The following is a 26,723-nucleotide window of genomic DNA, read 5'->3' as shown; positions in this document are numbered from 1 at the left end:
CTGCTCTCTCCCCGCCCATAGGCCATAATCTCTCCCCCTCTCTCCTTCTCTCTCCCCTTCTCTCTCAAGCAGGGCACGCAGTTCCAGCGACAGCCTGGCAGGCGAGCTTCTTACAAAATCTGTGACTAAGCCTCCTCTGTTCCTCTCCACTGTTCTGCCTCCACCTCTAAAGCTTCTTAGAAGGAATTCCAGAGTTGTTTCTTCACATCAATGGCGCCTCTCCTTTGACTCCTTCCCACCTAATTCCTCTTCAATCCGACCTTCTAAGTTCTAACACAAAAAGCTTCTTTGTCCGTCAATATGCATTCCAGCTAATGTTTTGATTGGCACATCGAAAGAACTCTGGTGAAGTTCTTCTCATTTAGGTATTCCAGCCCTAATTTCTTTTGTTTGATGAGGTATATGTTATGATGTTCACACAAATCTATTTGTTTATTTTTGTTTGATGCTGAAGATTTGTACTGGAAATGGGTTGTGTGCACTCGAGAGTGGAAAAGGAGGAGACGGTGTGGAGATGCAGAGAAAGGAAAAGGTTTATGAAGCAGCTCCTTAGTTGCAGATCCGAGCTCGCAGCTGCTCACATGGCGTACCTTCAGTCATTGAGAAACACAGGGGCCACTCTACGGCAGTTCACCGAGGCGGAATCCGAGTTTTTCGGTAACTCACCTCCTCGTGTTGCATTGCCCCCCTCGCCACCACCTCCGCCGCCTCCTCCTCCTCTACCACCTTCCCCTCCGCCTCCTCCTCAACAAAACACCTGTAAGAAGGTAATGGTGGTGGACGAAAGAAGTAGCAATGATGATGATGATGATTCTTCGATTGGTATAGATACTGATGATGATGATAATGTGAGTTGCATGCCTCCGCCTCTTCCCATTCATAGCTTAGATTGGGATTTCTGGGATCCATTTGGCATTCCATCGGGTTCAAATTCTTCCTCGCTAATAATGTTGAAGAAGGCTGATGGAATGAGCATGCAGGGTGTAGTGGAAGAAGAGAAGTGGGCTGAGACCATCACAGAGTTTGAAGACGAGGAAGGGGAGAAGAAATTTGAAGGCTCTGGTGCGGATGTGGCTTTGATTTTAGCAAAGGATAAGTCACCTTCAAGGGAATTGACTGATGACAGCTCTTCAACGGTTAGTAGGATCACTAAAGAAACTGATGCAGCTGTGGTGCTATGGAGGAGCAAGAAGACATTGACAGGGATTGTGAAGGAGATTGATGATTATTTTTTGAAGGCTGCTGCTGGCGGTAGTGATCTATTAGTTCTTTTGGAATCTAGTCATGGCCATAATCTTGAAAGCAATTTCAAGAACACTAAGGGTGAATCACATTTCATCTCTACTTCATTGCAAGGGTGTTGCAAAAAATATTAGGAGCCACTTACCAGTTCTGTCTTGCCTATTCAACACTATTGTGAATTTTAACGCCATATCAATGACTTTAATCACGTTGTTCTTTAGTTTTGTAATGGTTTGTCACTGCAATATTGAATATCATGATTAAAAAATTCTTAAACCTTTTATAAAGGCTATTATTATCGGGTGGCTGTCCAAATCATGAATTTAAATGTTTTTTTGCAATGGCAATATAATGCATATTACCAATGCTGAAGTAATTTCAATTTTTTGTGTACATTATCATTACATAAACTAGAAAGGAAATGTTTCATATGATCATCTTCATATTTTCGTCTATTTTTGTTAAAGCATTAGGTGAGCATCAAGTTTTGAAGTGCCAAAACACATTTGAATGGCTTAAAGATCATGATAGTTCTCTCTTGGCGTCTTGGCCCTTAATTCTTTCGCATAACATAGAATCATGAATGTATTAAGCTCGATGGTAACTTTGATTCCTTCTTATTTTTAAGAATTCTACCTCTGATTTTGCGAGCCTATTAGTACACCTTCAAATTTTTAATATTATATGCAGGGTAGAATCATTTATATGATAGAAGAAGCTTCCTTGTTCATTTGTGGTGTTTTCTAATATGGAAGCAAGGCAATTTGATAAATTATCATTCCTACTCTATTCACAGTTATTCACTCTTTGATACATTGATGAGGTTCTACTGTATGCATCAACATACTTAAGTTATTTCAAATGAAGCTGCTCTTTTTGTTATTCTGCTCTTTAATGAGTTGCTGAAGTTACTATATCTTTCTCAATATTTCCTCTATTTTCAGGAAGGACTTCAAAATCTGCCAAAGTTTTGTCTTGGAATTGGTCTCTTAAAACTCCTCATTCAAATAGAGGTGCTTGTGGTCAAAGTTATTGTGAGTCATGCAAAGCAGGTAAACATCGCACCACACTTCAAAAGATTTATGCTGAAGAGGAGAAGCTTTACAAGGAAGTTAAGGTAACCTTTGGAAAACCAAGTTCATGACTTCTTAGAAATGCTGATTTAATATTTAATAGATTAAGAAATTTGATGGCCTTTGCATAGGAGGAACATTGAAATTAGCTTGATTTGTTATCTATTAATGCTTGGAGCTCTTCTATATTTGGATGTGGGAATATGATTAATTCCAGTATGGCTTCTCATTTTCAACCTTTCCAAACTATATTAGGCTTGCTTTATGAATCCCCCTCTAATTATTTTTGTTGAGTGCTTCTTCAAATGTTGTGTTCCAATTTCGCATATCTATTTTTTATAGATACTAGTTATATAACACCTACCTACCAATTTCCTTGTTTAACTTCCCACATAAATTTGATTTGTTTATCTTATTAGTGAGTCTTCTACCATTTGATCTACCTCTAAAATTCCTAAGTGATTATGACAATGATGCAACTAATGTGATTTGTTGTCTTGGGATGAGGTTCATGTTGGTGTCTTGGGAGAAACAATTTCAGGTTAAACCTCAATATTTGTTATACAACTGGTCCAAAATCTTCACTTGCTCAATTTTGGCCAAACTCGATCAATGCTTGGTTGATAGAGTCAACATTGGTTAACTTGTGTTGGAATAATTCAAACCCTATTAGGAGGGATCCATAGGGCAGAATGAGCCAATATGAGTTTCAAGGAACCCCAATTGAACCAAAGGAACTCAACTTGAGCAAAGTTAGTTGATGTATAATGTCTTAAAGTGTAAGTTTTCTATTGCCACTTCTATTTGATAAAATATGAGACAAAATACTATGCAACAATTGGACAAAATTATGAAGCAATAAACTATTAGATCGATCCAACCGATCAACGTGGGACCAGCCCGTGTGTGAAATGGCGGAGGTCTTCCGCCTCCCTGTAGGAGCTGTGCGAACCGCAAGTCCACGGGAGCCAATTTGGAAGGATTTTTTTGGGAGTTTAGGAGGGAATTTGTATGCAAGGACTGTTTAGAGATTTTCTTTTGATTTGTATGCATTAACTAGTGTGTTTTCCTAGGGTTAGGGCATCTTGAATTTGGCTGAAATTTGAGATCAGATTTAGGTTTTCTTTTGGGCTCTAGCGGCGTCTATAGATTTGGGAGAGATCGATCATCCTCTCGAATTGAGGATCAACTGTATCTTACTATTTTCCGTTTCTATTTCATCAAATAATAGAAATTATCTACGGTTTTTGTGATTTTGTGCGGATTTTTGTGAAGAATTCTTGCTGTTTTCCGAAGATTGATAGGAAATACTTGAGATCTACAAGTATTTCCTATCATAAACTTCAAATTTTAAACAATTATTAGTTAATTTTTATGAAAGCCATATTTTTTTGCTAGAAATATCGAATAGGACTTCATAATTGAGAAAGTTGCACGTTATAACTCATACTCTCATTTATTGTGATATTACCTGGTTTGGCCTATTAGGTTGTACAAATTTTATCCTTTGATGTAGCTTTCCTAAAAGTTCAAAATTTTTAATGCTCTAGTGATTACTCACTCTAAAAAAAATGTTGGGACATAGATATGAACCTCTTAACTAGTCCAAAGAATCTATTCAAACACATACAATCAATGGTGATTTGGACAGTTGATTTGCTTGGCTAGCATCCTTTTAGCATAATTTTTAAGGTTTCAGATGTCGATAACCAAGACATAGTAACAAATCTAACAACATTAATCCATTCAATAAATCGAGTTTGCCCAAATATTGTGACAACTGAGAGAATAATGGATGCAACCAGTTAGAGCGAAATGTCCATGAGAATATCATCAACTTTGATCTAAAAACGAGTAGCAATTCCTCACTATAAATATGACATATGTGAAGTATATTATCCCATTAGTGTAGAGGGAGGGCAATGTGAGGGAGGAATCTACACCATTTCCATTTTCTTCAAGTTGGTTCTCAAAGTCACTTAAACAATGGCACTCCCGGACAATGATTTGTGAGAACTCCAATCTTCTTATTAGAGCAATGAAAACTCATCTCCCCCTTGTCAAGCGGATGTAGGCCATAAACCCTTCCAATTGAATTTTTGTTGCCTTAAATGGTTTGGTCACTTAAAATGGCGGCCTTCCCGATGACCCACTAGCCCGTTCAACATGGCCGCCAAACTAAATAGAATACCTTAGAAAAGAAGCTCTTGTAAGCATAACTATATTTAATGCTTTATGAATAATAAAATTAGAATTTTAATTTATTCTCATAGCTTTTTAGTTTTTACGCAATATATTTTTCATTTTTATGATCATAATATTTAGATTTTTGGAAAAGCTCATATTAGTGCTACGTTTTGTGCTTAAAAGTGAAGCTCTCCAATATAAGAAGTTGACACTTTGTTTTGCAAAAAGCATATAGAATGCTTTACAGCTCTGCTCTGAGTATAGCAGATGTCACTCCTTGTAAGATGTAACTTGCTTTATTTCTAATCTTAAGATCTGATTGATTAAAGGTGAAGCATTTTATATAGTGAAATTTCTTTTCTTCCTTTTATCTTCTTGCACGATCATTTGAATATCTCAAATTTATTTTACCTTAGTTTAGCACTTACACAATTTTAATTTTTTTCCATATTTAAAAATGTGTAAGCACCAGTAAAGCACTTGAACCTTAGGAAAGCGAGCTATAAGGTTCATGCAGGAAGCATAGGCTCATAAAGTTCAATTTAATTAGTTTTTACAGTAATCAAGCATTTTTTATAGGTTTAATTTAAATTGTTATAATAAGGAAACATTTAAATGTGTAGAAAAAAAAGTTAGAAGTTTATATAGAGATAAGCATGATATGAAACTAATTTTGTGTATGGAGAGACCATAGTTTATGATAAATTATTATTTTACCAAAGTACGACATATAATAAACAAGGATTCATATATAGATATTATTTATACCTTTAATGGTTTCCGAAATACTTATGAGTTGAATGATTAAAAATTCTTGCCCACATAAGCATGTGTTTAAGAGAAATGAACTTACAAATAATCGGAAAGGAGGGATTTTATTCAATCTGGTGTTGGAAGAGCGTCATTTGAGGTAGCAATGTGGTAGGTTGACTATTCTTTGCACACATTGAAGCATAAGCTTTTTAAAGCTTCAAAACAAAATGGAAATCTTAAGCTTCGTCGACTTTATTCTTCAAGGGCATTGCTTTAATGCATCTGGGAGAGACTTGCTTTAAAATGTAGAGAAGCATGTTTTGAAACGAAGTGTTCTAGAACAATGTAACTTTTTAACACTCACAATAGTTGGCAAATATAATTTCATATAGCTACACTTTTTGAACCTTGCATTTCACTTTGATACGGTGTGATGCGCATTGCTCATTGCACTTTTTTTTTTCCTTAATGTTATTTGTCATAAATAGGAACTTCATGCAGCTTATATATATATATATATATATATATTTTTTTTTTTTTCTGATACAAAAATTGCTTAAAATGCTAATTAAATTATATTTTTCATGAAGTTTGGCTTAACCTGGTAAGAATCTTCAAAAGGTCTGTGAAAAGCTGCTAAATGAAGCCAGTTTTGGCTTTCTACTGAGATAATAAGTCAATCTTTACCTTAAATAGTTGCATCTTTGAACTTATAATTTGCTTATAGTGGTGACACATCATTATCTTACTTGTTTTATGGTGGGTAACATATAGGAGGACGAGCTTGTCAAAATTCAGCTGAAGAAGATGATCTCATTACTTGATAAGTTGGAGACAACTGAGAATGACTACACAAAGTCTGAAAAATTACGATTAGATGTTGAAACTTTGCAGACTCAAATCCTTTCTCTGCAAGAATCAATTAATGCGACATGCCTGTCCATATCAAAATTAAGGGATGAAGAATTGTATCCTCAATTAGTGGAGTTAACATTTGGGTATATATACTTATAAACTTGTTCTCCTTCCTCAAATCCAGCTTAAGCTTGATTGGTTCAATTTGTTATAAATACATGCAATCTTTTGAATAACTATTTTATTATTATATTGGTGGACACTAAGCTATCACTCCAACTTGCTGCTTACTAGAGTATCTGAATCATGGCTTTCCTCTTAAGATCTTTAAATTTCAACTAATAACCTTCAGTTTGGCTTGGCCAAAATGTTCCTTATTACATGCCCGTTTTGCTATATTACTTGCTCCAACTCTTCTAATGCCTTTCAAAACTCCTTACAGTCATGCATTTGAGTCCTCTTTTCTTCATATAGGTTTTTGCGCATGTGGAGGATTATGTATGAGTGCCACCAGGTTCAGAACCATATTTCTCAGCAGGCAAATCTTCTCGACAACCATCCAGGAACTGAGCCAACAACTGATTCCCATCGCTTTGCCACAGTTCAGCTGGAAAATGAGGTTGCATCTTGGCACGCTTCTTTCTGCCATCTTCTCAAATCTCTACGTTCCTATGCCCATGTTCTCAATCAATGGGTGAGGCTTACTGATTGCTTGCCCTGTTGTACTAACGCTCCCAAATCCATAAAAGGGATCCACTCTCTTTGTGAAGAATGGCAGATGGCTCTTGGTCAATTGCCAGACAAGGTGCCTGCTTTCTCTCCGTATGCACTGTATTTTCATTTTATTTGCTAGCTTGCAATATAACAAGTTGAAATTTGAACTTGTGCTTGGTTTTAACACTCATCTCTTCATGTTGAGGCTTGGCACTTTTTTTTTTTTTTAAGTGTTTAACTAATCAGTTAATGATTTTACTGCATTTTGATAAATTTTACTCTTAATTGATTATGGAATTGAGTATTTTTCATATTTGTAGTTCGTCTAATCTTGTAGCTGGGCTGACAACTTTTATGGCTTCTGTTATTTTGGAAGCTTTTGTGATAGTAATTACTTGAGTTCGCAAGTAATCCTATCGGATCTACTTGAGTTCGCAAGCAAACCTAACAATAATCGGTAAAAATAGCTAGAAAATGAAGGAATCGTGGTGGAAGAACAATCAAGCGATATCAAATCTTATAACAAACAAAGAGAAACAATAACAAAGCAAATATACAAGAGATCCTCAATTCGAGAGGAGGATCATCTCTCCCAAATCTCTAGACAAGTGAGTCTAGAGCCTAAGTCACCAAGAAATCCTAATTCCAATCAATCAAAACATAATCATCCCTAATCCTCTCCTCCCCTTTAATACAAAAGTTTTCCTAATTTAATTTCCCTCTCAAGTCCTAGCCACCCACTCCTTTTCAATTTGAATTTGTTTGGACTAGTGGGGCCCACCCCTTTGGGCGTAATCATGAGAAGAGGCAGAAGGAGTCTGCCTCCTGTACACAAACTGAGCCGGCCCCCTTTGGGCCGGCTGGGCCGGTTCACATTGAACCGGCATATCATTTTTCCTTAGCATCGAGAAATAAAAAAAATCCTCAAAATAGTGCCCGAACTATTCATGTGTGGCCAATTAGTCCAAAGTATCACGTTATTGCAATTTAATATTTTGACTATTCAAGACAATTCCAAAATGATCTCTCATATTGTAATTTTGATATAAAATTGATTCCAATTTAGTGCAAAAGTAATCATTTTGGATAGTTGAGGGACTAAAGTGGAACAACGTTATATTTTGAGATTAAATTGATCATATATGAATAGTCGGAGGACTATTTCGAAGTTTATGCCATAGAGAAATTGAGGCATAGACATTTTTGGTGCTTTGTTATTTGTTTCCTGCTTTGTTACCCCAATGAGAAACTATATGTACCTCAAATTATTTTATTCATATTAAATTGTTTGGGGTGATGTTTTGACTTAGCATGTAAAGGTTTAGTTCTTAGTTAAATTTAAAAATGTGAATTTGGAAACAATATAATATGAAATGTTTATCCAACACTCTAGTTTCTAAGAAGAGCTAGAAAGTCTAGCATCAACAAGGCTTTGTTTGGTTCGGTTGTACTTGTCTTTTTCTTTTTCTTAAATAAATGTCTAAAAGTTGCCTTATGATCATCAATCTTAATTTGCCATTCAAAAAGCAAAATTTTAACTGAAATTGTAAAACAAGGAAAAAATTGCTAGTCCGTAACTTGTAATATCTAACATTTTGTCGTAGCACAAAGAAGGTAACAAGCTGAGCCAAATCAAGCAGATGGTATCTTATTTTGTGTATTTTTGGTACAGCTTCTTAATCAACATGAGAGTTATAGATGTAATTTTATAATGATGGAAATTTGTTGATCACTCCCCAACTGTTTGTTGTGCTTGTTATTACTCAATTATACATATCTTTAATAACTTAATGTACGTTTGGGACATCTTTTCTCTTTAATCTACATAGTGTGCATTCTTGGTGTTGCATAAAATTAAAATTACTAGCAGTAAAATTGCATGTGGCAAAATGACGATGCTAATATGGAAGTGTGGTATAATTAGAATAAATAGGAGTGTGTCAACAACATCCCAAGCTCATTGAAATTGGTTTGAGAATGATAGAGTGAAATGATTATATTAGACTTGATGATTTGGTCATAAATAACAAAGTGCGGAGGATGCATATTTAAATTTGTTGATAAGATTAATGTGAAAGGAATATCAAGGAAAAGGGGTTATATCAAAGGAAATATGGGTTAGAGTCATTAAATAAGTAAAATGAAGGGGGATTTACATACATACTATAATATTTATATATTTATATGCATCTGACATCTAAACTTGCATATTTACTTATAGAATACCCAACTTTTTAAATTATGTAAAAAATATCACTAATATAAAAAATTTTAAAATAAAATACCCCTTTTTATACATATGTTTTGATGTATTTAAGATACTAAAATGCTATATAGGTAAATATCAAAGTTTAATTATTAGTTATATAAATACATAAGAAATATGTGGTATATATGTGAACTCTTATAACACATCTGGAATGAAGGTAGAGATGAATTTATAAATTCTATGCCAAATACTTGGGATAATATCAGTGCGTTTATGGAAAAATAAGAAATTGAAATCTAATATTTTTGAAGGTGTTCATTGTCAGTGAAGGAACTGTCAAAAAATGCAAGCCAAGATGGGTTGTTTTTAGAACTTTTGATAAGAGTTTTTCATCTCGCTTATCCCTATTGAATAGATGGTCAAGAATTTTGCACTGAATAGAAAGGAAATATCTAAACCAATTGTACTTGCTAGTATTTTTAGTACGTTTTCGATCATACAAGAATGATTTAAAGCTCTTTTTATTGTTAAAACAGGTAGCTGCGGATTCAATAAAAAGCCTCGTCTCAGTCATCCACTCTATAGTTCTGCAGCAAAATGTGGAACTTAGCCAGCAGAAGAAATCAAAGCGACTCGAAAACAGGTTGGAAAAGGAGCTAAATTCCATCAACCCCGCACTAAGTACAGATCCTGATAACCAACCATCATCAAATAATACAAAATTAGAAGCCCTCAAGAAGAGGGTAGAGGAAGAGAAAGCCAAGTACTTGAGCTCCATTTGTGTCAGCAGAGCCATGACCTTAAACAATCTCCACGCTAGCCTGCCAAATGTTTTCCAAGCCCTCATGGGTTTCTCAATTGTATGCTTGCAAGCTCTCGACGGTATCGTCCAATCTGCTGAAGCGCCGACAGAATCTTAGCAATTTGATTTGCTATATTGAGGTAATGAAGATTCTTTATAAACTTATTTTGATCCAGATGAGGTTTCTGAGTAATGTTTGTTGGTTCTTTTTTGTTGCAGAAAGATTTTTGGTACAAAGCTTCTGCATGAGAAGGATCATCTGCTGTCTTAGGTTTCTTTTGGGATGGATTTTTTACTGCTTCTCTAAGTAGCTTTGGAGTACAAAAATGTTAACATTTGTACTAGATAGCTATTTTAAAAAGCAGTAAGAAAGCTGTCCCAAATAAAACCTTAATTTCACAATGAAGGTTTGGCATCTGATTCAATGAAAGTATTGTTTGGTTAAAAATAAGTAAAATCACATAGTTTTTGTATGCGGGAGTTATTATTTTTCAGTTGTCTATTCTAAATGAATTTCTAGATCTTTATGATGTATATCAGAACACCTTGAAGATGTTCTACTATTTTCTGCTTTCTTAACGTTTTTGTATTGTTTTTTATTGAATTTGATGGCAGTAGATGGTGTTTCTCAGCTTTTTAGATTGAAGGTTTAGATCATACATGTTGAAGTTTTATGAGATAAGATGAGATTGATAAGACTTGTTATTTGTTAGAAAATTTGTATCAGTAGAGTGAAAAATTGTAAAACTGATTTTTTTTTTTTCCGTGTAAAACCCAATAAGGAAAAAAATCATTGTGCTTATCACAGTTATAATAATTCACTATAGAATTGAAGATACCAAATTTTCCCTTCTTTATAATTGAAGAAGATGAGAAAGAGAGAGAGAGAGAGAGAGAGAGAGAGAGAGGAAGCTTGTTACATATTAGGTTTGGATTTATTCTATTTAAATATTAGTTATTATTTATATTATTATTACTAATTATTATGATTAGTTATTGTTATATAATTAACTATATATTTATATATATATGTGTGTGTTTGTGAGAGGATGACAAAAAAAAGAGAGGAGATATTTCGAAAAAAAAAAGAGAAAGAGAAGTTAAAAAAAAAGGGGGATTTATTTTGTGCAAAAAAGGAAAGTTTTACAAATTTTGAAAAATCCGTTTTGACGCTTATTGCGTGGCGAGTAACCACCCATGCACGCTTTTCTTAGCACGGTGGGAGGAAGGTCGTCGCAGTGCTTGTGGCGAGGCAGGTAAGCTCCATAAAGTCTTGTTTTTGATGTTCGTGGCGCGCCAAGGGACCACCCATGCATCCTTTTCTTAGCATGGTGTGAGGAAACTTGGTGCGACACTTACAACGAAGCGGACGATCCCTGTGTGCGCTTTTCTTAGCACGGTGAGACAAAATATAAGTAACTGTACGCGGGAAAAATTGCTTTTTCAAATAGGCACCCCTGAAAACTCATGCACGTCTTTCTTGGCGTGGTTGGGGATGAAGAATACGGCCGCGGTGTCTCACAACACCGACCGTGCACGTCTTTCTTGATGTGGCGGGCAGGCTATGACTCTTGGTTTTCCCCCTAAACGGGAGAGACACCGGGAGGTTGCCGGATTTTTTCAGCAAAATTGGGTACTTGGACTTGAACTTAAATCAATTGATAAAGAATGATGAGTTGAGATTATAACTAGGTACAACTACAAAAGCATTAACTCAATTTGAACAATGAAGTGAACTTGTACTTTGAACTCGAACAATACAACATCAAGTGGAACTTGAACTTGATTGTGACATAGTGCATATGCACTGTACTTGCAAATGAAATTGAAATGAGCTTGAATTTGAATCTCATTTGATTCAAGAGAGCCAAGACTTGAACCATTTGAACAAGCAACAGAACTTGAACTTGGACAAATGCAAATAAGGGACCTAATTTGAACATAATTTGGATAGATTGAACTCAAGCAAAGACTTGAGTTGGACCATAAGGGACTTCATTTGGACTTGATTTGGCTTCAAATGACAAATAATAGGAGACTTAAAACCAAACATCAATCAGCTTAATTTGAACATGAAATAAGCATAGTGGACTTGTGGATTTCAACATAACTTGTAACAACATATTTCCAAGCAAGGGAGTAGGGAAATGCAATAGTATGCTCATGCTTAACAATACAAAGTCTTTAATGAGCGTTAAGGAATTATCATTTCAATTGAGAAGCCAATTCATCATGCAAGATTTAAGTCATCTTCATATGACAGTAGAAGACTTGTAGCAATCAACATGGCTCATGTACATGCAAACAATCATGCATACATGTTATAAACACAAGATCAAAATGAAATTAAATGCATTGAGTCCTACAAACAGTGGGGCTTAGGCTGAATGAAGCTTCAATGTTGATTAGTGATAACATGCATTACAAACCATGGAAGAACAATAATTGATTGATTGCAACATTTATATCAATCATGCAAACAAACGTACAAAGTCCCTTAACGATGGCGTCAACCGCTACTTTATAGCATGTATACAGGGAGGCAGTGATGAGTGCGATCATATACTTGTGAAGAAAGTATAAAATATATAATGAATGCAATAGATGTCATGCAACAAACACTATGACCTTTGAGGGCAAAGAAATTCACAAGCAATGACAGAATACGACGACTTGTTTTCAACCAATAAGCTAAAGTTTTATGTGAATGTTGAAGAATCATCATGTTGATTATGAACACAAGCACCAACAAATACAAGTCATCCTACGAGCACGACAATTTGATGAATTCAATGAATATGATTATGTTCTATGATCAATTGGTGAATGTCAATATGCAAATGAATACACTGATTTTTATTACATTGGACTGTTATACAGTGAACGTGGCAATAATCTGCAGATGACAATTGAATACATCGAAGCAATGAAATTGAGGTTGATGATGGTCAACACAATAGCCTTATAAGAAAACACAAGTAGTCTCTACTGCATCCATGTTTATGAATGAATCATCATACACTATCCACAGTCGAATACAAAAAGAACTATGGATGGGCATGAACGTCTACTAGCAATAATGGAATATCTGCCGTACATATGTACACACCACATGCCACCTGTGGATAGATGCAAAAAAAATTCAGTGAATGCAGTATCCTGTAGTCAATTCTAGTCAGCGAATGAATACATCTACCCGCAATAGTAATGGATGTAATGTGAGAACCAAAATCACAGTGAAATGCATAAAGAATGCGGTGAATGTAAGCTCCTATGAACTATTGTATGATATATGTTCTACACCTAATATACTGTTACAAACAAAATACAAAGGACTACACAAATGCAAATTTCTACAGGCTTTCATAAAGACCTTTCAAACATATCAAAATGTCCCTGCACATGCATTGTAATTTGTATACACATAGGTACACAAAAGGGTCAAGGGCAATCACAAAACCCGCATGGGTCCTGGGGCGCGTATTTTAGGAACATACATTTAGAGATACCACAAATACAAAATCAAATAATATTGATCTCATTAGATTTATTTCATTGAGTTAATCAATTTGATATAAATATTTCATAATTGAAGATCATTTGGTCTTTCATTCAATTTCTATTAAAAAAAATTTAAATATAATTCAAATATTTGATCTAAATTATTCAATTCAATTATAAGTTTATTGAAACCAGATTTGAATTGATCTTGAAATTAATTTGAGAAATTTTCAATTCAAATATTAGCTTTAGATTTGTCCATCGTGCTAAATTTTTTGTAGGCCTATCAAAACTCAATTCAAGAAATATATCTTCATCTCTGCTAATTCAATTAGGTGGTTCTGTTTTTCTCTTTTTATGATCATAATATATTTTTTCCCGCTTTTTTCTATTTCAATATTTTTGGGGCCCACAAGAAAAACCACTCCACAGGAAAAAATTGAATATATATATTTTGTGTTATTTTTCTAATAGATATATTTTGTGCTTTTTACCCCGTTATTAACTGCGTTGGTAGCTCATAAATTTATTTATTAACGTTTTATTGTTTGGAAACTTGCTGTATTATTTACCTAAATAACTTTAAGCATATAAATTAATTTTAAAAATAAGTTATATATGAAAATATGATATTTTCTAATATTCAATAAACATTAATACAACTATCATAAGCTTAAGATTTCATTTGTGATAATTTTTTTTACTATTTTTTAAAACACCTTTTTAATATAAAAATAAGGGTGACAATATTTGATCGGACTTGAATATCCGATTCAAACCCGACATGAAAACTTCGAGTTAGGGTTAACCTGTTTGAGAAATGAGTCGGATTCAAAATTCCTACCCATTTATAAAATTGGATCTAATTTAGGTTGACCTTAACACGTACGTAAAATCAAGTCAGATTCGGGTCAAAAAAGCTACCACATTTTTAAAAACAAAATGGATTCGTGTCGAGTCAAATAGTGCCGGATCAATTCCCGATTAGACCCAAACCTAACCCGTGACCCGATTTTGACAGTCATATGTAAAAACTTCTTAAACTAAAATTTTTTATACTAAAAAATAATTTTAAAAATCAATAAAAAAATTTGTCCCAAATGAAGCCTAAATAAGTAAGTGCATCAATGATTACTTGTTTGAAGATACAAGCATATAAAAACCATCATAAATAGGCCAATCTAATCTTACAATAGCACTCCCTCAACAGAAAACAAATTGAGAGAGAAATCAGACAGATTATTTGCAAGACAAAATTACAAGGAATTATTTTGAAGAAGAAGAAAACTACACTGAATACATCTGGTGATCTAAACAATTACAGATTGAAAATGCAGAAGTTGCTGAAGATTCCCAAGATCCAATAACTTGAAGGGGGGAATACTCAAAATGTTCTCAGCATCTATATTTTAAACTATAGAGTCATTACTTAGTAAATTTGTGACGAGCTGTTATTCCCTTCACATTTCCACTTGGTCCCAATCAAGCGATTTGTCTTCAAAGGAAAAATTTGGATGTTGAAGCCGGCTGCGAGCTAACCTACTCATCATTGCTAGGCCTGAAAGTATTACAACTGCTGTTAGACAGCTTAAATTTGAAAAAATAAAGAAAAAAAATAATGAAAATTTTGTTTAATACTGTCATGCTGTGGTCATAAAGAGAATCAAAGTGAAATACCATAATTATTTATGTTTCAGCTAAAATATAATGGTGTTAATAAGATCAATGGCATTTTGAATGCATGCAAAATAAGCCCCAGCTATCTAGCTATCCGTATATCACATCTTTTCTCATAATTGAACTTGGTGCAACATAGGTTCGGTTGCACTCTATTATAATGTCTATCTTCTATTCATATTCAATAAAATATTCAAGCACGATGATCCTATATAGGGATAGAATATGTTAATAAGAAATAGATCCGGGCTCGTTGCACGATAGATTTCACTAATTTGACAATATTCACTCTGCAAATTCTTTGGTACTATATCTTAATAAAAGTAGATTTTATGAACTCCAAACCAAACATTGACAAGCTACTAAGGCTTCCCATTTCACATCCAATATTATTCAAGTCATCTGGAGGCCTCTTTGCTTTCATTAAAAAGAAAACTAAATTTTATATATATATATATATATATATATATATATATAGAGAGAGAGAGAGAGAGAGAGAGAGAGAGAGAGAGAGAGAGAGAAGGTTACCTTCAATAAATTTATAGAGAGAAGACCACCATCTTTCTTTTGAAACCTGGTACTGATTCAATGATGAATCAATTTCATCATCATGCTTTCCTTCTAGAACACTCTGAAGAGTGATGACTGCATCCTTAGTTTTCTTGAGAATGTTATTCTCATCCACGACTTCAAGAGATTTGAGATCATTGTGTGAAGATGTGAGGCTGACAGCAAGTGCTAATTGAGCAGCAACTGCCCAGCGAGAAGAGGCAAGCCATTTCCTTTGACCATCCTGCCTTCTGATCTCTTCCATGTTGGACTTGGCAGAAACCAAACTCTATATATTTTTAAGAGAACAGAAGATATATGGATTTAAATATAAATCAATAAGTGTAAAAATCAATGACCTAAAGAGAGATGAAAGCATTGTTCATAAAGGTAAGCAAGATTAAAAAAAAAAGGGTAAGCAAGCTACTGTCTGAAAAATAAATGCCTTCTGACAGATGATGAGCAGAAGAAAATGAAGTTCATCAAGAATTTAGGCTTCGTTGGGACGGCTTTTTTACTACTTCTTAAAGTAGCTTTTTAATATAAAAATTAAGCAGCTTTAAGAAGCAGTAAGAAAGCTGTCCCAAACGAAATCTTATTTGACTTGAAGTGAAGGGAATGAAATGAATTTTTTTTTAAAGGCTTAAATCAATGGTTATTGGATCATAATCAACTAAAAAATTGTTTGGATTTCGTTTCCTTTCCTCATTTTCCTTCAATTCAAATAGAGCGTAAATAATGTCATGAAGTAAAAGACTGGGATTAATCCATGATTACCCGCAAGTATTGAGCATTGGCTGCTCCAGTACTCTGGACCATTTTGGAGAAAGCACTTTCTTCGTTTGATAAAAGATCCTCCGGCGTATCGAATTCTAAGACCTTCATTGAAAAAGGTAGATTATATGACTTGCCAATAACTTATGAATAGTGTTGTTGTCATTAAAAATTGTTGGTGCTGGAAGAGCATGCCAATAAAGGACTAACAAAAATATTATCATGGTTAAATTACCTAAACAGAATGAAAAGGAGAAATATTTATTTCATGAATCTCGACCGTAGAACTAATCCACCTGAAAACTATAAATTGCTCAACTATTATTAAAATGCTGCAGCAAACATATTCTTTTGCTTTACCATGTCAATAAGTTTAAATCAATTTGTAAACGGGCAATCATTAGCACCTTTTCATCAGAGTATCATGACGAACAGAAACCAAGAGCTTGTAAGACCCAAAATTTTATCTTTAAATTTATTCTAAAAAGGTAACTGTGAACTTACACTATTAAATTAATATTAATAGTTGAATTACTGTTTAGTAATTATTAATATTTATTTTAAGTAATAAATACAATTTAATTAAATATTTAATTGATTATGAATAGGTGCAACTTTTGGCTGTAAAGAGTTTGATAAACCATCTTTTTGTGTGGGCCTCTCATAACTTCCCTTATCTGATAAAGGCTAGGTTTGGTTGGGCGTAATTCGCGGCGTTTTCGTTCTGAAACGTGAAAAAAGATGTCGGTTGTTGTTTGTATGTATACCTTTTACAAAATTGTGTTCTTCAATGTAAAACCCGAAAACGTCGTTTTAGGCTTCGCACGCTTTTCAAAGCGCCGCGACATAGTTTTGGAACCACCGTTTCTCACCAAAACTCTTTCTGTTACCAAACGAGGCCCAAGATTTCAGCAAGCAAACAATCAAGGCACGACACAGTACAGTGGAGACACTATAGAGTTCGGCATAGTGCATTAGAGAGGAGTGCGGCACACAGCAAAATCGGATCCGGCATTCTGCAGGAGAAGTATCGGCACAGTGCTGTGTTGTGAAGAGAGGGTTACAGGGCAGTGAAGCAAAGATCGGTATAGTGCTAGAACTGTGAAAGAATTCGGCATAGATGCAAAGCAGGACTTTGCCGTGTGAAGAGATTTGGTATAAATTGAAGCAAGTTTTGTTGTGAGTAAAAAGGCTACTCTGTGGATTAAATAGCAGAGTAAACGAAGAAGGAGAAGAACAGGAAGATTAGGGAAGGAAAAAGAAAGAGGTAAGCATTTTGGTACATTCATAGTTGTCTTTTAGATTTCCAAAAACGTGATAAAAATTTCTAAAGCAATTATACCAAATTGCATTTTAGGATTCATTAGGTATATGCAAAAGGGATGTTTTGAGATAAATTATTATGTTAAATATAAAGTTGATTTTATACAATTTATTTGAGTAATAGATTATGAAATTTATAGTTAAAGAAGTGATTGTAGGTGACTTACCAATGCAGAAGATTAAGAATTGGAGAATTGGAGGAGATAGCTCGTAAGAAAAGTAAGTTATGCAAATTTTAATTTACATTCACCTGCATAGCAGGTGAGGCAAAAGGGACCTAAAAAGAGGCAAAAGGGACCTCTATGTAGTTCAATGACGATAATACCAGAACATTCTTATGAAAGTTTAGCCAATTCTTTAGAAGACTAATTTTGATATTCTTTATATATTTCAAATGAATTATAGATTAATCCTAAATAAGATTTTATGATGTTTTGTAAGTAATGGCAAGTTTATTTAATAATAATTTCAATGTTGTGATTTTTTATAATGTTGCATTTAAACAATTATTTAATTTGCATAACTTTATGAGCCTTATAACTCACCAGTTTTTATATTGGCTATTATTACAGAGAAAAACAAAGAGAAAGTTGATACTGATTGGACAAGTGTTGGAATGTTTAGTTTTTCCGTTTAAAAGTGTTTGTAATGTCTTACAATGAGGTATGTAAATTGTCTAATGTGATGAAACATTATGAATTTCTTAGTGGTTCTGTAAGTATTTGTGTTGTGGTTGGAGTTATTTGATGTTTTCGTTTATTCAGTATTTGAAATTGTTGGTGGATGTTTTTATTCAAGTATGCAATTGATGTGAAATATTAATTATGGAAAATGAATGTTATGTACAATTTTGTGATACTCTACGTTACTGGCAAGAGGCATCGTAGGTTGTCACAAAGCTGTCTTAGCTAAAAACAGTCCATGTAAAGAAGAAGGTACGTGGATGTAAAATAATTTTTTTCCTTGTAAATAATAAAATATATCATCTGAGTGGTGATTTCACAATAATCTTCAAGAAAACTGTGGAGAGGTATAAAATATTTCATGTGGCATCATACTCTTGTAGCTGAAACTTACTCAGCTAAACATGACGATGATAAAATTTCTTTATCCATTTTAATTGTGTACCTCAATGATTCAAAAGAATTGCAAACCTCATCATACAGAAGAGAGTTCGTTAACATTAGTTTGTTTAGATGTAATGCTTCTCATGGAATATAATAAAATACAGCCTAAGGTTCTCTATTAACAATTTCAAATTTACAAGGAGGTCTTAATTGAGAAAATGAAACATGAAGCACACTTTTGTATTATTTAAGGAGTGAAGGCTCCAAACTTTTCTAATAATCTCTACATTGTTTCCTATCGCAAACTGTACACAATAAACTGCATCAATGAAAACATAACGGAATGAGCCCTCACTAATCAGGTAGCACTGCCTTTGGTTTTGGTGCAAGGTTGTAGCTAATTTAACCAACTTAAAGTGTAGAGTTAAAACTGGAAACTAAATTGTAAAGAGATCTCATAAATCAGGTATTGGAACAAGGTTGAAGTAGTTTAAAATCTTAAATGCAGAAATGGAATTTAGATAATTAAACATGCAAACTAAACTGTGAAGGGATGGTTAACTTCCCTGTTTTCATCATAAAGGAAAGGTACCTTGCCAGAATGGAGAAGTAGGATCCTATCACAATCGATTATAGTATTCAAGCGGTGGGCTATGATTAGCATTGTGCAAGACTTGAACTCTTCTCTAATTGTTTTCTGAATAAGGGCATCAGTTCTGACATCAACAGCTGCTGTTGCTTCATCAAGAACAAGAATTTTGGATCTTCGTAGTAGTGCACGGGCAAGACTTAAAAGTTGCCTTTGTCCAACACTAAAGTTTTCCCCTGCCTCAGAAACCTAAAAAAAAAACCAAATATGATAAGTAAGATGCTCTACTGAAAGTTGTTTTCCTCAGAAACCTTAAAAAAAAACCAAATATGATAAGTAAGATGCTCTACTGAAAGTTGCTTTCATCAAGTATGAGGATCCCATCATCACAGAACTTTTCTGTTCAATCCATATAACCCAATAGCCAAAAAATGAGAAGAGGCTCATAACATAAGCAATCGATTAATGCCATATTGCCATATTCAAGGGAGTCACATCAGTCACTTGCTTGGGTTAAGCAACAAACTAGAAGGGCAAAGTAATAATTTATATACATATACATATACATACATACATACATATACATAAATACATATATATTATATATATTCCAATATTAAATTCTGCATTTGCTGAATATTTAAATGGAATAATTTCCTAGCAGATTTGCCATGGAAATGAATGGATGCCAGAAGTGCTGTTTAAAGGAAACAAAAAGACTAGATGATAGCTAACTTAGTTGATAAATAAATAGAGAGGTGTTACCAAAAATTTTGGATCCAATCCCACTTAACAACAAATAGAGAGGTGGTCTGCGGACTATAGCCGGGTGTTAGAGGTCGGGGGACCATAGGCAAGGAGGGTAGTCGGATGCCAGTGGTCAAAGGACTGCAGTTAGTGCAAGTTCTTTTTATCAGAAAAGTACAAAGGAAAATAAAAAGAAACTAATTGCAATAAAGCAAACAAACAAAAAAAAAGCTTTATCACACACCTTTTATTCATCCCTCTATATATAATATAAGTTAAAGGTGTTGAAAATTTGATCTTATTCAAATTTATCCTTAAAAAATCATTTTTATGCAAGGTTTATCTGACTTGATAAGCATTATGCCTAATTTCTTTAAGCACCTAAGGGAAATCTTTTAAGCAGCAAGTGCCACTTCTCTAAAACGCCTAGTGACAAAATAATGGCAAGGGAGAGCTTTATCTAAACTTTCTTTCAACAGAGTTAAAAGCAAATTGTTCAAGATAATAGCAATGGAAAAACATCATTTAAAGTATTTGTTCAATAGAATACTATGTGGCAAAAATGCAAGCTACATGTTTACATTGATGATGAAATCAATTTACATAAGGCTTGATGCATGCTAAAACATTCATAGTTATAGAGAGATAGAGAGTTTGTTCTCGTAGCATTTGTATGAAGATTCAACACATATAGATATAAGAAAGTAGTGCAAGAATTACAAGAGGCACCTGCCTAACCCATTTAAAATGATTCCATTAGTGTTTGTCATCGATTACAAATGATGCTCTTCCTTAGAGAAAGGTATTGATTCAACGTAGTAAACATAAAATATATAAAACATATTTATATGGTTGAAGTTGGAAAAGCCTTGTGACATGAGAGGTATCCTTAAAAGATCATTTACTAATTTGTTTGAGCGCACTCAATTGAGGAGAGGAGACCACAGATAAAGAAGTTCAACATAAAACCAAGTGCTAATGTTAGAAGTCAAAGTTGGTGCTGATGGAATGCATCTATCTTATAAATGATGGCATGCCTTGATTTTATCATCGATGATAGATGATGAAGTTAGTAGGCTTCGAAGTAGCCAATAGACAATGGTTAGAAGATAGTAGGACAAAGAACCATAATTGAACGATGTTGGTTAGAAGACCATAAGTGGGCGATGGAGGTCCCATAGATGGGTGGCGGTGGTCAGATGCCAGTGGTCAAAGGACTACAGTTAGGCGATCGTGGTAAAAGATCATAGTAATACGATGATGGTTGGAGTTCTGCTACAGAGTTAAGAGGTCCATAGTCGGGCGATAGTTTTTGGAAGACTGTAGTTTGACAACGGTTGTCAAATGTCCGTAGTTAGGTGATCGAGGTTGGAGAATCATAGTCGGGCAATGGTGGTTATAAGACTGTAGTTGGATGACGGTAGTCGAAAGGTCATAGTCAGGTAATAGATGTTCGAGGACTAGAGTTGGCCAAGGGTAGTCATAGAACCGTAGTCAAGTGACAAAAGTCGAAGGGTTGTAGTTTAGTGACGGAGGTTGAAGGACTGTAGTCAGGAGATAGAGCTTGAGGAATCGTAGTCAGGCGATGAAGGTTGCAGGATTGTACTCAGGGGACATGGTCAGGTGACCGTAGCTGAATAACGGTGGTAAGGGGATTGCATTCAGATGACAATGGCATAAAAAAATCTCCTTGATTGGGAATCACAATACATAATTGAATTGGAAACTTTTAAAATTAAATTCAGGACCATTTGAGCACCGATTTTAGCAAACTTATAATCGAACTGAACGACTCGATGAGACAAATCCAATGACAGAAAAAATGATTTATTGTTTGTTTACTATATTGAATCAATGCATTCCCCAAGGGGGACATATTTGTAACCGATGAAAAATATTAATGGAATCATTTTAACCAAGTCAGGCATCATAGTTTTTCATTTTTCCAAACTTTCATGCCTACACAATTATTGCATTCTTCTCGTATATGTGTATATTGGATATTCATATAAATAGTAAGACAATAAACTCTTTATCTCTCTACTGCTGTGAATGTCCTAGCATGTAATAATGTTAGATGGAATTGAAGTGTTCAAAAATAGAATGAGAAATTTAACTCTATATGCCTCATAATAGTTGTAATTGACTAAATATATCCTTGGATTGTGTTATTGGAGAAATATATACAAAATTTTTTTTGGACCAAATTACCCTTTCTATATATAAATAGGAGTTGAAACCTTTTTCTTAAGAGTGATGCAAACTTTCAAAAAATGGAGCTGCTCAATCATTCATCCTCTCAACACCTCCATCTAGATTCTGCTGGGGCACTGGATTCGGCGCAGTGACGTTGAGCTCTCTATTCTATGATACTTCTAGATTCTGCATCTAATGTTGTGGCGTTGGGCACTGGAAAATATTTTTTATTATATAAATTTCAACACCTTATCAATACCACCCCATCCATACCCTCTATTCCAGCTACTTGCCGGCGAAGGAAGAGGGAAAGGGGGAGAGAGGATGAGAGAGAATGTTGATTGGGGCATTTTTGTCCATCGCTTATGTTTGGAGATTTCTTTTAATTGTAGGTAGGTAACCTGATTTCTACCTCTGTTTTCAATTAGTTCATTTTCTTGGATTTTATCTCTCGCAAATTGATAAAATGATATTTTCTCCTAATACAAATAATTTTCAGCGCATAACTTCTGATATGTAGATATGATTATTATGATCATTTTGTTTTAAATATTTTATGATTTCACCGTATAGATTTATTGTTATGAATGATAATATAAAAAATTGAATATAACATCAACATATGCATCTATGTTATAGATTCATAGATTTCCTATAGATTTCAGCGACATATGAATTCTGACACTTTATCGTTTACCAATCATTTTGATTTATATTGTTCATTGATTTACTACTAGATTCATATAAATTTTGTACATATCATATTAATTGATTGATACATATCATATTAATTCTATTGTCTTGCATTGATTGCTTTGGTAGGCCCAGGTGACTTGTTGGGCTTTATAAGCTCATTGTTGGTTCAATTAATTTTAGCTTCGGGAAGGGGAACAGTCTGTTCCCGTCTCGTTAATTCGGGCTAGCCAGGTCGTGTTGTGACATTCAGAACGGGATAGAAATGGAATAACGGTCGACTAAGAATTCGACGTTGAGATCGAACAAATAAGCGTGGAAGTGAGCTGGACGGTGTTAGTCGCGTGGGTGCGGGAGTTGAATTCATGCATGGAAGTGAGAGGTAGATCGTGCGGGAGTAGTGCTTGCGACTGGGCACGGGAGGCGGAGACAAACTCGCGGACGAGCAAGCTTGTGTGTGAGTCAAAGTGCTCATGGGCGGCGCAGGCTGGGGTCGTGGATGGGCTTCCGCGTGCGGGACGGAGATGCAAGCTAGACTACGGATGACGGAGATGCAAGGGAAGGAGTCGGGCTCAGGGTCTTCATTCGACTTCCTCTATCTGTGTGTGAGGAGAAATTATTCTGAACGGAATCCAGACGGGAAGAATCGCCCTAACATGTGTATACAATATGCATCAAATTTTTGTACACACTACTTGCACACGGTGTGTACAGTCACAGTCCGGACGGGTCTTCCCGTTCGGACTCAGCACGGAATAGTTTCTCGTTTGTGAGAGAGTAGATGGGGTGTAAACATAATCGATGTCACATAATTTTGGTCGCAATTGGAATCATCTCATTTAACCACACTGCCTTGTTAGAATCAAAGTGTGGATGGATACAAAATAATTTTCAGAGCTCTAAAATTAGATTTTGAATGTTTTTCAAATCTAAAAATAACTATGAAAATCTATACTTGATTAGATTAATTTTGCGAGCTATACCAATAGGATAATTCAATAAATTAATTCTTAATTTATCAATTTTTGGTCTTCCTATTTTTAAACCATTTTATCTTTTTCAAAACTCATGTTATTGAGATAAAAAACAAAAATAAATTGGACTGTACATTTAGTTTCACTTTAACAATCATTCTTCTTTCAAATATTTAAGGTTGGTATGCACTTGTGAGGGATATTATAAGTTTTATGCAAATCATACTTTGCTTAGTAGTTATAGTAATGCGTAGTGGCTGGTTTTATCTGAAAATAAATTAACAAAAACAATGAGGCTGATATTATCCACAAGAAAAAAAAATGTAGAATAAGCAACTAGTTAGAATTCATCACAATTGTGAGCCATAAACAAAATTATGAGACAACTTTGGGGATTTATAATTATATAAATAAAAAACATACAAGCTTTGGTTGAGCAAAAACAATTGCAGGCAATTATTTTACCTTATATTGATTGTGAAAAAAGCAAGGAGAACATTTAAGAATGCAAATATTAGATATTTCCAATACTTACTACATCATATTACAATCAATATTTTTGGAGTAAAAACAATAACGGGAAAGTATTTTATCTTATATTGACTGTGAAAAGAAAAGGCAAACATTTGAGCATGCACATATTAGATATTTCCTTCACTTATTTAAGAACATATTACAATAAATATTTTTTATCTAATAGAATTATAAATGCACTCCTAAAATCATAAAAATAGACAATAATAGATGTTAAAATATTATGTTCTTCAACTAACTTTTAATTAAAATTGTTGGAATGCGAGTTGTGCTCCTATTTCTTATTCACAATATTATACTGATGTTTCATTGCATGACAATGCACAGTGCAGTATGCTAGTCTCCATGCAAAACATGAGCAAGAGAAAGAAAGCAGACCTCAGCATCAAGCCCTAAAGAGTTCCGACGAATAACATCTTTCAGATGTGCTCTCTCTAAAGCTTCCCAAAGATCAGCATCGTTATGCTCATTGAAGGGATCCAGATTAAACCGAACAGTTCCTGAATGGAAGTGATGGATCAACCAACCGTTTTCACATAAACAGTTTCGTTGAAAAACTGAAGCATAAAAGCATATAAAATACATCCAAGCACCAACAGTTACTGAAAAATAAAGGAACGGAAATTACTTTTTGCAAGGGTGGGTGCAAATTTATTTCTTTTCTTGATAGTTGCTTTTTTACTTATTTGTGTACATCTTTTCATCTTACTTTTATACAAAATATGAGCAGAAAATTCAATCATATAATCTCCCATTTTCTATTCTCCTCTCTTCTCATTCAAATTTTTTCAGACAACATTGAAGTCGAGGGGTACTTAATGTGGAAATTCTTCTCTAGCCCAACGGGTCCTCCAACAACCTTGAAAGCTAGTCTTTGTCTAACAAAAATGATGAAAACATATGTGAGTTGGTCTCCTAAAAAGAAGAAAACTATCAGAAGAAGCTAATAGACAAGAAGTTAGCAATTTCAATGCTCGAAATCAACCCCCATGAAAAATTCATATAAAAAACATGAAAATCTATGATGAAATACCATTCAACTAAAGAAATTCCAAAGAGAACCATCAACATATACAAAATGCAGTAGCTCTCTCCATCCCCTTACAACCATATGAACTGTAAATCAAAGACAACCAACCATTCTCCCAGCAAAAGCTTATTTCAAAACCATCACCAGAATATATTGGCTGGCTCAAAAAGATGAATTCTTGAGTACTCGAGCGCCCACCAAAAAAAAAACTATTGCTTAGAAGATAGACACGGGAACATTAGATCATATGACAGGAGATAAAAAGTTTTCCATAATTAAAGCCCATGCTGGAAAAATTATAATGAACGGATTGAAGATGGGTCACGATCAAAAGCGATCATTAAACAATTTGAATGATAATATCATCATATATCATATATCAAAAGTCAACTTTTAAGCCAAATACAATAGCATAGAACATACCTGAAAACAAAACTGGAGATTGCGGGATTATTCCCAGAACATTGCGTAAATCCCAAAGACCAAATTTGGAAACATCACAATCATCAATAAGAATTTTCCCTCTCTCCAATTCCACCATCCGAAATAACGCATTGATCATACTAGACTTTCCAGCCCCAGTACGGCCAACTATTCCAATTTTCTCACTTGCTGCAATTCTGAAGGATATGCCATGTAGAACAGGAAGTTCAGGCCTATATCTAAGAACAACATCCTGGAAATCAATTGTTCCTGAAGAAGGCCAACCAGGAGGTGGTCTGTTGCTTTCGATAACAGGAGGAGCCTCAGAAGGTAGTTCTATATAATTTCCAACTCGCTCCACAGCATTTAAGCTGTTCTCAGCAAGACTCGCAAGTCGCAGAACAGCTGTCAATAGGCTTGTAATATTTAAAGCATAAGAAAGAAGAAGTCCCATTGTTGACGCAAATGCCTTTTGGTTTTCAGCACGCTGGTTTTGCATTACCGCAAAGGATGCAGTAAACCAGATCATAATCCCTCCCAGGGTTTCTAACCGTATAGCAAGCCAACGGTTGGCGCTCATATTCACAAGTGTGTATCTAACGTTATTGTCCATGGATTTCCCATTAATACGAGCCATTCTATCATATGCTTTGTACGCACGTATGGTTGAAAGTCCATTCAGTGCTTCCCCAAATTGGGCATAAACAGGGGACCTAGTTATGGAATCCAGGCGCTTCACTTCACGGGCAGTGCTCTAAGAACAATAAGAAGAACATAGAAAAAGAAAATCAACAATCATGCGATTTCATAA

At 34.5% G+C, this 26,723-nt stretch overlaps 2 protein-coding genes across 4 annotated transcripts in view; one reads left to right on the top strand and one right to left on the bottom strand.

Annotated features, from left to right (window-relative positions):
- LOC110093267 (nitrate regulatory gene2 protein) lies at positions 1–10,408 on the top strand. 3 transcript variants are annotated; one of them, XM_020818103.2, is made up of 8 exons: positions 1–365; positions 455–848; positions 981–1,323; positions 2,187–2,359; positions 6,030–6,253; positions 6,585–6,915; positions 9,570–9,975; positions 10,055–10,408. In XM_020818103.2, exons 2-7 carry the CDS (start codon positions 468–470, stop codon positions 9,951–9,953), a joined length of 1,836 nt encoding a protein of 611 aa, XP_020673762.1. In that variant the 5' UTR covers positions 1–365; positions 455–467; the 3' UTR covers positions 9,954–9,975; positions 10,055–10,408. The 3 variants fall into 3 exon arrangements, with proteins under 3 accessions (XP_020673762.1, XP_020673761.1, XP_020673758.1); XM_020818102.2 differs by having other exon boundaries at positions 455–1,251; XM_020818099.2 differs by having other exon boundaries at positions 455–1,323.
- Positions 10,409–14,448: 4,040 nt separating this feature from the next.
- LOC110093280 (ABC transporter C family member 2) overlaps positions 14,449–26,723 on the bottom strand; it is a 77,214-nt gene continuing 64,939 nt past the window's right edge. The window contains exons 24-29 of the mRNA XM_020818118.2: positions 25,913–26,666; positions 24,838–24,959; positions 19,319–19,564; positions 16,340–16,441; positions 15,542–15,851; positions 14,449–14,894 (exon numbers count right to left, since the gene is read on the bottom strand). Coding sequence (XP_020673777.2) covers positions 14,797–14,894; positions 15,542–15,851; positions 16,340–16,441; positions 19,319–19,564; positions 24,838–24,959; positions 25,913–26,666 — 1,632 coding nt within the window. The 3' untranslated portion in view covers positions 14,449–14,796. The remainder of the gene's footprint in view (positions 14,895–15,541; positions 15,852–16,339; positions 16,442–19,318; positions 19,565–24,837; positions 24,960–25,912; positions 26,667–26,723) is intronic.

The sequence above is a fragment of the Dendrobium catenatum genome, unplaced genomic scaffold, assembly GCF_001605985.2.
Source record: "Dendrobium catenatum unplaced genomic scaffold, ASM160598v2 fragScaff_scaffold_743, whole genome shotgun sequence".
Taxonomy (NCBI): Eukaryota; Viridiplantae; Streptophyta; class Magnoliopsida; order Asparagales; family Orchidaceae; genus Dendrobium; species Dendrobium catenatum.
Note: the sequence above shows the minus strand (reverse complement) of the source record. Positions and strands in the feature narration are given on the sequence as shown.

Bases quoted from the DNA above. Each gene is read 5' to 3' on its own strand.
- LOC110093267 (XM_020818099.2), top strand. From the start codon at position 468: ATGGGTTGTGTGCACTCGAGAGTGGAAAAGGAGGAGACGGTGTGGAGA. The intron at 6,254-6,584 runs GTATATATACTT...TTCTTCATATAG, and splicing joins TTAGTGGAGTTAACATTTGG to GTTTTTGCGCATGTGGAGGA. The intron at 6,916-9,569 runs GTGCCTGCTTTC...TTGTTAAAACAG, and splicing joins TTGGTCAATTGCCAGACAAG to GTAGCTGCGGATTCAATAAA.